The sequence below is a fragment of the Salvelinus alpinus genome, chromosome 31 (assembly GCF_045679555.1).
Source record: "Salvelinus alpinus chromosome 31, SLU_Salpinus.1, whole genome shotgun sequence".
NCBI lineage: Eukaryota > Metazoa > Chordata > Actinopteri > Salmoniformes > Salmonidae > Salvelinus > Salvelinus alpinus.
Window position 1 is genome coordinate 41,038,568 of NC_092116.1, and position 14,266 is coordinate 41,052,833.

General features: G+C 48.8%; 1 protein-coding gene across 2 annotated transcripts in view; it reads left to right on the forward strand.

The window, feature by feature from the left end:
* Window positions 1-14,266, forward strand: part of atp1b2a (ATPase Na+/K+ transporting subunit beta 2a) — a 39,991-nt gene that overhangs the window by 12,369 nt on the left and 13,356 nt on the right. For both annotated transcript variants that reach the window (XR_011672249.1, XM_071379369.1), the window contains exons 2-4: window positions 1,282-1,410; window positions 6,740-6,844; window positions 12,062-12,141. Coding sequence is in view for 1 of the 2 variants with exons in the window: in XM_071379369.1 (XP_071235470.1) it covers window positions 1,282-1,410; window positions 6,740-6,844; window positions 12,062-12,141 (314 nt within the window). In the remaining variant the exon portion in view is untranslated. The remainder of the gene's footprint in view (window positions 1-1,281; window positions 1,411-6,739; window positions 6,845-12,061; window positions 12,142-14,266) is intronic.

A 14,266-nucleotide genomic window follows, 5' to 3' on the forward strand; every position in this document is an offset into this window, starting at 1 on the left:
AAATCACACACAGCCATTTTTCCAGCCAAAGATAGGAGTCACAAAAAGCAGAAATAGAGATAAAATGAATCACTAACCTTTGATGATCTTCATCAGATGACACTCATAGGACTTCATGTTACACAATACATGTATGTTTTGTTCGATAAAGTGCATATTTATTTTCAAAAATCTCAGTTTACATTTGCGCGTTACGTTCAGTAATGTTTTGTTCCAAAACATCCCGTGAATTTGCAGAGAGCCACATCAATTCACAGGAATACTCGTAATAAACATTGATAAAAGATACAACTGTTATGCATTCACAGAATTAAAGACGTCTCCTTAATGCAACCACTGTGCCAGATTTTTTTTTAACTTTTCGGAAAAAGCAAACCATGAAATAATCTGAGTACGGCGCTCAGACGACAAAATCAGCCAAAGAAATATCCGCCATGTTGGAGTCAACAGAAGTCAGAAATAGCATTATAAATATTCACTTACCTTTGATGATCTTCATCAGAATGCACTCCCAGGAATCCCAGTTCCACAATAAATGTTTGATTTGTTCGATAAAGTTCATAATTTATGTCCAAATAGCCACTAGTTGTTAGCGCGTTCAGCCCAGTAATCCATCTTCATGAGGCGCGAGCACTACGTCCAGACAAAGTCCAAAAAGTTCCGTTACAGGTCGTAGAAACATTTCAAACGATGTATAGAATCAATCTTTAGGATGTTTTTAACATAAATCTTCAATAATGTTACAACCGGAGAATTCCTTTGTCTGTAGAAAAGCCATGGAACGAGAGCTACCACTCACGTGAACGAGTGTCAGAGTTTGTGGCACTCTGCCAGACCACTCACTCAAAGAGCACTTATGAGCCCCTCCTTTACAGTAGAAGCCTCAAACAAGTTTCTAAAGACGGTTGACATCTAGTGGAAGCCTTAGGAAGTGCACAATGACCCCATAGACACTGTATTCGATAAGCCAAGCTTTCAAAAACTACAACCCTCAGATTTCCCACTTCCTGGTTGGATTTTTCTCAGGTTTTCGCCTGCCATATGAGTTCTGTTATACTCACAGACATCATTCAAACAGTTTTAGAAACTTCAAAGTGTTTTCTATCAAATACTAATAATAATATGCATATATTAGCATCTGGGACTGAGTAGGAGGCAGTTTACTCTGGGTACGCTTTTCATCCAAAAGTGAAAATGCTGCCCCCTATCCCAAACAGGCTAGCTGTATAGAGAAGGTACTGCTCTGTTTCAGCTGGTGGTGTGTGTTTATGTGTGTTCCAGGTCTGATCCTGCTGTTCTACCTGGTGTTCTATATATTCCTTGGTGGAATGTTCGTCCTGACCATGTACGTGATGCTGCTAACACTGGACGACTATAAACCCACCTACCAGGACCGCCTCGTTACCCCAGGTACAGACACACCTACCAGGATCACCTCGTTACCCCAGGTACAGACACACACCTACCAGGATCACCTCGTTACCCCAGGTACACACACACCTACCAGGACCGCCTCGTTACCCCAGGTACACACACACCTACCAGGACCGCCTCGTTACCCCAGGTACAGACACACACCTACCAGGACCGCCTCGTTACCCCAGGTACACACACCTACCAGGACCGCCTCGTTACCCCAGGTACAGACAAACACCTACCAGGATCACCTCGTTACCGCAGGTACAAACACACACCTACTAGGATCACCTCGTTACCCCAGGTACAAACACACCTACCAGGATCACCTCGTTACCCCAGGTACAGACACACCTACCAGGATCACCTCGTTACTCCAGGTACAGACACACCTACCAGGATCACCTCGTTACCCCAGGTACAAACACACACACCTACCAAGATCACCTCGTTACCCCAGGTACAGACACACACCTACCAGGATCACCTCGTTACCCCAGGTACAGACACACACCTACCAGGATCACCTCGTTACCCCAGGTACAAACACACCTACCAGGATCACCTCGTTACCCCAGGTACAGACACACCTACCAGGGTCACCTCATTACCCCAGGTACACACACACCTACCAGGATCACCTCGTTACCCCAGGTACAGACACACCTACCAGGGTCACCTCATTACCCCAGGTACACACACACCTACCAGGATCACCTCATTACCCCAGGTACAGACGCACACCTACCAGGATCACCTCGTTACCCCAGGTACAGACACACCTACCAGGGTCACCTCGTTACCCCAGGTACAGACACACACCTACCAGGACCGCCTCGTTACCCCAGGTACAGACACACACCTACCAGGATCACCTCGTTACCCCAGGTACAGACACACACCTACCAGGATCACCTCGTTACCCCAGGTACAGACACACACCTACCAGGATCACCTCGTTACCCCAGGTACAGACACACACCTACCAGGATCACCTCGTTACCCCAGGTACAGACACACACCTACCAGGATCACCTCGTTACCCCAGGTACAGACACACACCTACCAGGATCACCTCGTTACCCCAGGTACAGACACACACCTACCAGGACCGCCTCGTTACCCCAGGTACAGACACACCTACCAGGATCACCTCGTTACCCCAGGTACAGACACACACCTACCAGGATCACCTCATTACCCCAGGTACAGACACACACCTACCAGGATCACCTCATTACCCCAGGTACAGACACACCTACCAGGATCACCTCGTTACCCCAGGTACAGACACACACCTACCAGGATCACCACATTACCCCCAGGTATAGACACACACCTACCAGGATCACCTCGTTACCCCAGGTACAGACACACACCTACCAGGATCACCTCGTTACCCCAGGTACAGACACATACCTACCATGATCACCTCGTTACCCCAGGTACACACACACCTACCAGGACTGCCTCGTTACCCCAGGTACAGACACACCTACCAGGACCGCCTCGTTACCCCAGGTACAGACACACCTACCAGGATCACCTCATTACCCCAGGTACAGACACACACCTACCAAGATCACCTCGTTACCCCAGGTACAGACACACACCTACCAGGATCACCTCGTTACCCCAGGTACAGACACACACCTACCAGGATCACCTCGTTACCCCAGGTACAAACACACCTACCAGGATCACCTCGTTACCCCAGGTACAGACACACCTACCAGGGTCACCTCATTACCCCAGGTACACACACCTACCAGGATCACCTCGTTACCCCAGGTACAGACACACCTACCAGGGTCACCTCATTACCCCAGGTACACACACACCTACCAGGATCACCTCATTACCCCAGGTACAGACGCACACCTACCAGGATCACCTCGTTACCCCAGGTACAGACACACCTACCAGGGTCACCTCGTTACCCCAGGTACAGACACACACCTACCAGGACCGCCTCGTTACCCCAGGTACAGACACACACCTACCAGGATCACCTCGTTACCCCAGGTACAGACACACACCTACCAGGATCACCTCGTTACCCCAGGTACAGACACACACCTACCAGGATCACCTCGTTACCCCAGGTACAGACACACACCTACCAGGATCACCTCGTTACCCCAGGTACAGACACACACCTACCAGGATCACCTCGTTACCCCAGGTACAGACACACACCTACCAGGATCACCTCGTTACCCCAGGTACAGACACACACCTACCAGGATCACCTCGTTACCCCAGGTACAGACACACACCTACCAGGACCGCCTCGTTACCCCAGGTACAGACACACCTACCAGGATCACCTCGTTACCCCAGGTACAGACACACACCTACCAGGATCACCTCATTACCCCAGGTACAGACACACACCTACCAGGATCACCTCATTACCCCAGGTACAGACACACCTACCAGGATCACCTCGTTACCCCAGGTACAGACACACGCCTACCAGGATCACCACATTACCCCCAGGTATAGACACACACCTACCAGGATCACCTCGTTACCCCAGGTACAGACACACACCTACCAGGATCACCTCGTTACCCCAGGTACAGACACATACCTACCATGATCACCTCGTTACCCCAGGTACACACACACCTACCAGGACTGCCTCGTTACCCCAGGTACAGACACACCTACCAGGACTGCCTCGTTACCTTAGGTACAGACACACCTACCAGGACCGCCTCGTTACCCCAGGTACAGACACACCTACCAGGATCACCTCATTACCCCAGGTACAGACACACACCTACCAAGATCACCTCGTTACCCCAGGTACAGACACACACCTACCAGGATCACCTCGTTACCCCAGGTACAGACACACACCTACCAGGATCACCTCGTTACCCCAGGTACAAACACACCTACCAGGATCACCTCGTTACCCCAGGTACAGACACACCTACCAGGGTCACCTCATTACCCCAGGTACACACACCTACCAGGATCACCTCGTTACCCCAGGTACAGACACACCTACCAGGGTCACCTCATTACCCCAGGTACACACACACCTACCAGGATCACCTCATTACCCCAGGTACAGACGCACACCTACCAGGATCACCTCGTTACCCCAGGTACAGACACACCTACCAGGGTCACCTCGTTACCCCAGGTACAGACACACACCTACCAGGACCGCCTCGTTACCCCAGGTACAGACACACACCTACCAGGATCACCTCGTTACCCCAGGTACAGACACACACCTACCAGGATCACCTCGTTACCCCAGGTACAGACACACACCTACCAGGATCACCTCGTTACCCCAGGTACAGACACACACCTACCAGGATCACCTCGTTACCCCAGGTACAGACACACACCTACCAGGATCACCTCGTTACCCCAGGTACAGACACACACCTACCAGGATCACCTCGTTACCCCAGGTACAGACACACACCTACCAGGACCGCCTCGTTACCCCAGGTACAGACACACCTACCAGGATCACCTCGTTACCCCAGGTACAGACACACACCTACCAGGATCACCTCATTACCCCAGGTACAGACACACACCTACCAGGATCACCTCATTACCCCAGGTACAGACACACCTACCAGGATCACCTCGTTACCCCAGGTACAGACACACGCCTACCAGGATCACCACATTACCCCCAGGTATAGACACACACCTACCAGGATCACCTCGTTACCCCAGGTACAGACACACACCTACCAGGATCACCTCGTTACCCCAGGTACAGACACATACCTACCATGATCACCTCGTTACCCCAGGTACACACACACCTACCAGGACTGCCTCGTTACCCCAGGTACAGACACACCTACCAGGACTGCCTCGTTACCTTAGGTACAGACACACCTACCAGGACCGCCTCGTTACCCCAGGTACAGACACACCTACCAGGATCACCTCATTACCCCAGGTACAGACACACACCTACCAAGATCACCTCGTTACCCCAGGTACAGACACACACCTACCAGGATCACCTCGTTACCCCAGGTACAGACACACACCTACCAGGATCACCTCGTTACCCCAGGTACAAACACACCTACCAGGATCACCTCGTTACCCCAGGTACAGACACACCTACCAGGGTCACCTCATTACCCCAGGTACACACACCCTACCAGGATCACCTCGTTACCCCAGGTACAGACACACCTACCAGGGTCACCTCATTACCCCAGGTACACACACACCTACCAGGATCACCTCATTACCCCAGGTACAGACGCACACCTACCAGGATCACCTCGTTACCCCAGGTACAGACACACCTACCAGGGTCACCTCGTTACCCCAGGTACAGACACACACCTACCAGGACCGCCTCGTTACCCCAGGTACAGACACACACCTACCAGGATCACCTCGTTACCCCAGGTACAGACACACACCTACCAGGATCACCTCGTTACCCCAGGTACAGACACACACCTACCAGGATCACCTCGTTACCCCAGGTACAGACACACACCTACCAGGATCACCTCGTTACCCCAGGTACAGACACACACCTACCAGGATCACCTCGTTACCCCAGGTACAGACACACACCTACCAGGATCACCTCGTTACCCCAGGTACAGACACACACCTACCAGGACCGCCTCGTTACCCCAGGTACAGACACACCTACCAGGATTGCCTCGTTACCCCAGGTACAGACACACCTACCAGGATCACCTCATTACCCCAGGTACAGACACACACCTACCAGGATCACCTCATTACCCCAGGTACAGACACACCTACCAGGATCACCTCGTTACCCCAGGTACAGACACACGCCTACCAGGATCACCACATTACCCCCAGGTATAGACACACACCTACCAGGATCACCTCGTTACCCCAGGTACAGACACACACCTACCAGGATCACCTCGTTACCCCAGGTACAGACACATACCTACCATGATCACCTCGTTACCCCAGGTACACACACACCTACCAGGACTGCCTCGTTACCCCAGGTACAGACACACCTACCAGGACTGCCTCGTTACCTTAGGTACAGACACACCTACCAGGACCGCCTCGTTACCCCAGGTACAGACACACCTACCAGGATCACCTCATTACCCCAGGTACAGACACACACCTACCAGGATCACCTCGTTACCCCAGGTACAGACACACCTACCAGGATCACCTCATTACCCCAGGTACAGACACACACCTACCAGGGTCACCTCGTTACCCCAGGTACAAACACACCTACCAGGACCGCCTCGTTACCCCAGGTACAGACCCACCCTGACCTCTGACCCTCTGTGCTGTACTGTAGGTATGATGATCCGTCCACGAGGCGAGGCCATGGAGATCCTCTACAACACCAAGGACACAGAGAGCTTTGACATCTACGCCCAGACCCTGAACAACTTCCTCGAATGTAAGACGTGGGTCCAGCGGTTTTAGTTTTTCTAATGTTCATTTTAACTTTATGGAAAAATGTGTTGTGGTATTGTGTAGAAAGACACGACTTTACAATGTATATGACTGCAAATGTATGAATTCAGTGTTCAGATTTTACATTTTAAATTAATACTAAAGTATCATGAGGTAGGGCCCGAGAAAACACATTTCATGTTTTTCTGATTCTGTTTAGTTGTTTCCCCCAAAAATCTGTTTTCTCCGATTAGTTTTTCCAGGTTTCCATTTTCTCCTGTTTATTCACAGGTTTTCGCTCTCAAAATCACATATTTTTGATAGAAAAACAACACAATTGGATATTGACAACAATGCTTAAACCACATTATGTCACGTTCCTGACCTGTTTTCTGTTGTTTTGTATGTGTTAGTTGGTCAGGGCGTGAGTTTGGGTGGGCATTTCTATGTTATGTGTTTCTATGTTGGTTAATGGGTACCTGATATGGTTCTCAATTAGAGGCAGGTGGTTGTCATCTCCTCTGATTGAGAACCATATTAAGGTAGGTGGGGTCACATGGTTTGTTGTGGGTGGTTGTCGCTGTGTCTGTGTTTATTGCACCACACGGGACTGTCTCGTTCGTTCGTTCGTTCCTGTTCATGCGTGCTTCGTTATATGTAGTTTGCATGTTCAGGTCAGTCTACGTTGTTTGTTTGTTATTTTGTAAATATTCAAGTATAGTTCGGTTCAGTGTTCGTCGTGTCTAATAAATTCATTCATGTCTACATACCTCGCTGCACATTGGTCATCTGATCCCTCTCTCCTCTCCTCGTCTGAGGAGGAGGACGACGTAGAATGCCGTTACACATCAGGAGACTGTGAGGTCTGGGAAACACCGGAGACATTTTAGATCTTTGGGTCTTTAGTTATCCTTTAATTCCAGTGATCACCTAGCAACAGGCTGTTGTTGAGCTGTGATCACCTAGCAACAGGCTGTTGTTTAGCTGTGATCACCTAGCAACAGGCTGTTGTTGAGCTGTGATCACCTAGCAAGAGGCTGTTGTTCAGCTGTGATCACCTAGCAACAGGCTGTTGTTTAGCTGTGATCACCTAGCAACAGGCTGTTGTTCAGCTGTGATCACCTAGCAACAGCCTGTTGTTTAGCTGTGATCACCTAGCAACAGACTGTTGTTTAGCTGTGATCACCTAGCAACAGACTGTTGTTTAGCTGTGATCACCTAGCAACAGACTGTTGTTTAGCTGTGATCACCTAGCAACAGGCTGTTGTTTAGCTGTGATCACCTAGCAACGGGCTGTTGTTCAGCTGTGATCACCTAGCAACAGGCTGTTGTTTAGCTGTGATCACCTAGCAACAGTATGTTATTCAGCTGTGATCACCTAGCAACAGGCTGTTGTTTAGCTGTGATCACCTAGCAACAGGCTGTTGTTTAGCTGTGTTCACCTAGCAACAGGCTGTTCTTTAGCTGTGATCACCTAGCAACAGGCTGTTGTTTAGCTGTGATCACCTAGCAACAGGCTGTTGTTTAGCTGTGATCACCTAGCAAGAGGTTGTTGTTTAGCTGTGATCACCTAGCAACAGACTATTGTTTAGCTGTGATCACCTAGAAACAGGCTGTTGTTTAGCTGTGATCACCTAGCAACAGGCTGTTGTTTAGCTGTGTTTTTGTAGCACACGTGACGGTAGAGTTTGCAAAACAAATACCCTCTGGATTGATGAAGATAATCAGGATATCATTCTGACAGTTAAGCATAGGCTACATTGTAGTTAACATTTCATTAAGAAGGTTTTTGGGAAAGCCTTTTCATCTTCCTGGTATTGATGGAAAGCTACTGAGGATGGTAGCTGACTCTATAGCCACTCCTATCTGTTAGATCTTTAATCTGAGCCTAGAGGAAAGTCTTTGTCCTCAGGCCTGGAGGGAAGCCAAAGTCATTCCTCTACCCAAGAGTGGTAAAGTGGCCTTTACTGGTTCTAACAGCAGACCTATCAGCTTGCTGCCGACTCTTAGCAAACTGTTGGGAAAATAATGTTTGACCAAATACAATGCTTTTTCTCTGTAAACAAATGAACAACAGACGTTCAGCATGCTTATAGAGAAGGGCACTCAACGTGTACTGCACTGACACAAATGACTGATGATTGGTTGAAAGAAATTGATAATAAGAAGATTGGGAGCTGAACTGTTAGATTGCAGTGCAGCCTTTGATATTATTGACCATAACCTGAAAACGTATGTGTTATGGCTTTTCACCCTCTGCCATATTGTGGATTCAGAGCTCTCTATCTAATAGAACTGAAAGGGTTTTCTTTAATGGAAGCTTCTCTAATGTCAAACATGTAAAGTGTGGTGTACCACAAGGCAGCTCTCTGGGCCCTCTACTCTTTTCTATTTTTTACCAATGACCTGCCACTGGCATTAAACAAAGCATGTGTGTCCATGTATGCTGATGATTCAACCAGATACACATCAGCAACCACAGCTAATGAAGTCACTGAAACCTTTAACAAAGAGTTGCAGTCTGTTTTGGAATGGGTGGCCAGCAATAAACTGGTCCTGAATTACTTGGCGTTACCTTATATTGTAATCTGCCATGGTCAAAACATCTACACTACCGTTCAAAAGTTTGGGGTCACTTAGAAATGTCCTTGTTTTTGAAAGAAAAGCTAAGATTTTGTACATTAAAATAACATCAAATTGATCAGAAATACAGTGTAAGGGCCTCCCGGGTGGCGCAGTGGTCTAGGGCACTGCAGTGCTAGCTGCGCCACCAGAGTCTCTGGGTTCGCGCCCAGGCTCTGTCGCAGCCGGCCGCGACCGGGAGGTCCGTGGGGCGACGCACAATTGGGCTAGCGTCGTCCGGGTTAGGGAGGGTTTGGCCGGTAGGGATATCCTTGTCTCATCGCGCTCCAGCGACTCCTGTGGCGGGCCGGGCGCAGTGCGCGCTAACCAAGGGGGCCAGGTACACGGTGTTTCCTCCGACACATTGGTGCGGCTGGCTTCCGGGTTGGAGGCGCGCTGTGTTAAGAAGCAGTGCGGCTTGGTTGGGTTGTGCTTCGGAGGACGCATGGCTTTCGACCTTCGTCTCTCCCGAGCCCGTACGGGAGTTGTAGCGATGAGACAAGATAGTAATTACTAACAATTGGATACCACGAAAATTGGGGAGAAAAGGGGATCAAATCTATTTAAAAAAAAGAATAAAATAAAAAAAAAAGAAATACAGTGTAGACATTGTTAATGTTGTAAATTACTTTTGATGCTGGAAACGGCAGATTCTTTTGTGGAATATCTACATTGGCTTACAGAGGCCCATTATCAGCAACCATCACTCCTGTGTTCCAATGGCACGTTGTGTTAGCTAATCCAAGTTTATCATTTTAAAAGGCTAATTGATCATTAGAAAACCCTTTTGCAATTATGTTAGCACAACTGAAAACTGTTGTTCTGATTAAAGAAGCAATAAAACTGTCCTTCTTTAGACTAGTTGAGTATCTGGAGCATCAGCATTTGTGGGTTCGATTACAGGCTCAAAATAGCCAGAAACAAAGATCTTTCTTCTGAATCTCGTCAGTCTATTCTTGTTCTGAGAAATGAAGGCTATTCCATGTGAGAAATTGCCAAGAAACTGAAGATCTGGTACAACGCTGTGTACTACTCCCTCCACAGAACAGCACAAACTGGCCCTAACCAGAATAGAAAGAGGAGTGGGAGGCCCCGGTGCACAACTGAGCAAGAGGACAAGTACATTAGAGTGTCTAGTTTGAGAAACAGACTCCTCACAAGTCCTCAACTGGCAGCTTCATTAAATAGTAGCCACAAAACACCAGTCTCAACGTTAACAGTGAAGAGGCGACTCCGGGATGCTGGCCTTCTAGGCAGAGTTGCAAAGAAAAAGCCATATCTCAGACTGGCCAATAAAAATAAAAGATTAAGACGGGCAAAAGAACACAGACCCTGGACAGAGGGAGATTGGAAAGAAGTGTTATGGACAGACACATCTAAGTTTGAGGTGTTCGGATCACAAAGAAGAACATTCGTGAGACGCAGAAAAAATGAAAAGATGCTGGAGGAGTGAACCATCTGTGAAGCATGGTGGAGGCAATGTGGTGGTCTGGGGTGCTTTGGTGGTTGACGCCATCTGTGAAGCATGGTGGAGGCAATGTGATGGTCTGGGGGTGCTTTGGTGGTTGATGCCATCTGTCAAGCATGGTGGAGGCAATGTGATGGTCTGGGGGGGCTTTAGTGGTTGACGCCATCTGTGAAGCATGGTGGAGGCAATGTGATGGTCTGGGGGTGCTTTGGTGGTTGATGCCATCTGTCAAGCATGGTGGAGGCAATGTGATGGTCTGGGGGGGCTTTGGTGGTTGATGCCATCTGTCAAGCATGGTGGAGGCAATGTGATGGTCTGGGGGGGCTTTGGTGGTTGATGCCATCTGTCAAGCATGGTGGAGGCAATGTGGTGGTCTGGGGGTGCTTTGGTGGTGGTAAAGTGGAAGATTTGTACAGGGTGAAAGGGATCTTAAAGAAGGAAGGCTATCACTCCATTTTGCAACACCATACCATACCTGTGGACAGCGCTTAATTGGAGCCAATTTCCTCCTACAACAGGACAATGACCCAAAGCACAGCTCCAAACTATGCAACAACTATTTAGGGAAGAAGCAGTCAGCTGGTATTCTGTCTATAATGGAGTGTCCAGCACAGTCACCGGATCTCAACCCTATTGAGCTGTTGTGGGAGCAGCTTGACCGTACGGTACGTCAGAAGTGCCCATCAAGCCAATCCAATTTGTGGGAGGTGCTTCAGGAAGCACGGGGTGAAATCTCTTCAGATTACCTCAACAAATTGACAACTGGTTTCATCATACCCGAAAATCTTGTTTCTCATGTTCTGGGAGTCCTTTAGGTTTAGGGTTAGCACAACTCCAAGCGGGCTGTAATGTGTCTATTATTGAGGAGTGGCTTCTGTTCGGCCACTCTACCATGAAGGTAAATTCATTTAATTGAAACTTTTAAATGAGAAGTAGTAAGAGGTAATATGACGTGGGAAAGGTAACCTGCTGAAAATGAGTGATTAGCCGACACTAATGGAAAACACGTGTGTGTGTGTGTGTGTGTGTGTGTGTGTGTGTGTGTGTGTGTGTGTGTGTGTGTGTGTGTGTGTGTGTGTGTGTGTGTGTGTGTGTGTGTGTGTGTGTGTGTGTGTGTGATGGTGTGTGTAGCCTACAACAACTCCCTGCAGGTCCAGAACAACGATGAGTGCCTCCCTGACAGTTACTTCATCCAGGAGGACAGTGGAGAGGTGAGGAACCTCTGACCTCTGACCCCTAACCTCATACCTCAACCAAGTTCCTTAGGTTAAACTATAGAATACAACAGCTGCTCTCTGTTTGAATCTTCCTGCCCAGGGACAACATTTAACAACTACCTAGGGACAGCGCTCGATTCAAACCGTGTCGCAGAACTACCTAGGGACAGCGCTCGATTCAAACCGTGTCGCAGAACTACCTAGGGACAGCGCTCGATTCAAACCGTGTCGCAGAACTACCTAGGGACAGCGCTCGATTCAAACCGTGTCGCAGAACTACCTAGGGACAGCGCTCGATTCAAACCGTGTCGCAGAACTACCTAGGGACAGCGCTCGATTCAAACCGTGTCGCAGAACTACCTAGGGACAGCGCTCGATTCAAACCGTGTCGCAGAACTACCTAGGGACAGCGCTCGATTCAAACCGTGTCGCAGAACTACCTAGGGACAGCGCTCGATTCAAACCGTGTCGCAGAACTACCTAGGGACAGCGCTCGATTCAAACCGTGTCGCAGAACTACCTAGGGACAGCGCTCGATTCAAACCGTGTCGCAGAAGATCTGCGTTATAGTGTGATTGAAATTGAAATTCCTGACACAGCATATGGGTTAGGGTTAACCTAACTCTACCCCATTCACAGTGAACACAGCATATGGGTTAGGGTTAACCTAACTCTACCCCATTCACAGTAAAACACAGCATATGTGTTAGGGTTAACCCTACTCTACCTCATTCACAGTAAACACAGCATATGGGTTAGGGTTAACCTAACTCTACCCCATTCACAGTAAACACAGCATATGTGTTAGGGTTAACCTAACTCTACCCCATTCACAGTAAACACAGCATATGGGTTAGGGTTAACCTAACTCTACCCCATTCACAGTAAAACACAGCATATGTGTTAGGGTTAACCCTACTCTACCTCATTCACAGTAAACACAGCATATGGGTTAGGGTTAACCTAACTCTACCCCATTCACAGTAAACACAGCATATGTGTTAGGGTTAACCTAACTCTACCCCATTCACAGTAAACACAGCATATGGGTTAGGGTTAACCTAACTCTACCCCATTCACAGTAAACACAGCATATGGGTTAGGGTTAACCCTACTCTACCCCATTCACAGTAAACACGGCATATGGGTTAGGGTTAACCTAACTCTACCCCATTCACAGTAAACACAGCATATGGGTTAGGGTTAACCTAACTCTACCCCATTCACAGTAAACACAGCATATGGGTTAGGGTTAACCTAACTCTACCCCATTCACAGTAAACACGGCATATGGGTTAGGATTAACCTAACTCTACCCCATTCACAGTAAACACAGCATATGGGTTAGGGTTAACCTAACTCTACCCCATTCACAGTAAACACAGCATATGGGTTAGGATTAACCTAACTCTACCCCATTCACAGTAAACACAGCATATGGGTTAGGGTTAACCTAACTCTACCCCATTCACAGTAAACACAGCATATGGGTTAGGGTTAACCTAACTCTACCCCAACCTAACCACCCTCACCCTAACCACCCTATCCACCCTAACTACCCTAACTACCCTCACCCTAACCACCCTAACCACCCTAACCACCCTAACTACCCTCACCCTAACCACCCTAACCACCCTAACCACCCTAACTACCCTCACCCTAACCACCCTAACCACCCTAACCACCCTAACTACCCTCACCCTAACCACCCTAACCACCCTAACTACCCTCACCCTAACCACCCTAACCACCACTAACTACCCTCACCCTAACCACCCTAACTACCCTCACCCTAACCACCCTAACCACCCTCACCCTAACCACCCTCACCCTCACCCTAACCACCCTCACCCTAACCACCCTAACTACCCTCACCCTAACCACCCTCACCCTAACCACCCTAACCACCCTCACCCTAACCACCCTCACCCTAACCACCCTAACCACCCTCACCCTAACCACCCTCACCCTAACCACCCTAACTACCCTCACCCTAACCACCCTCACCCTAACCACCCTAACTACCCTCACCCTAACCACCCTCACCACCCTCACCACCCTAACCCTATAGAATAATATGATGTTGTTCAACCCTAACCACCCTCACCCTAACCACCCT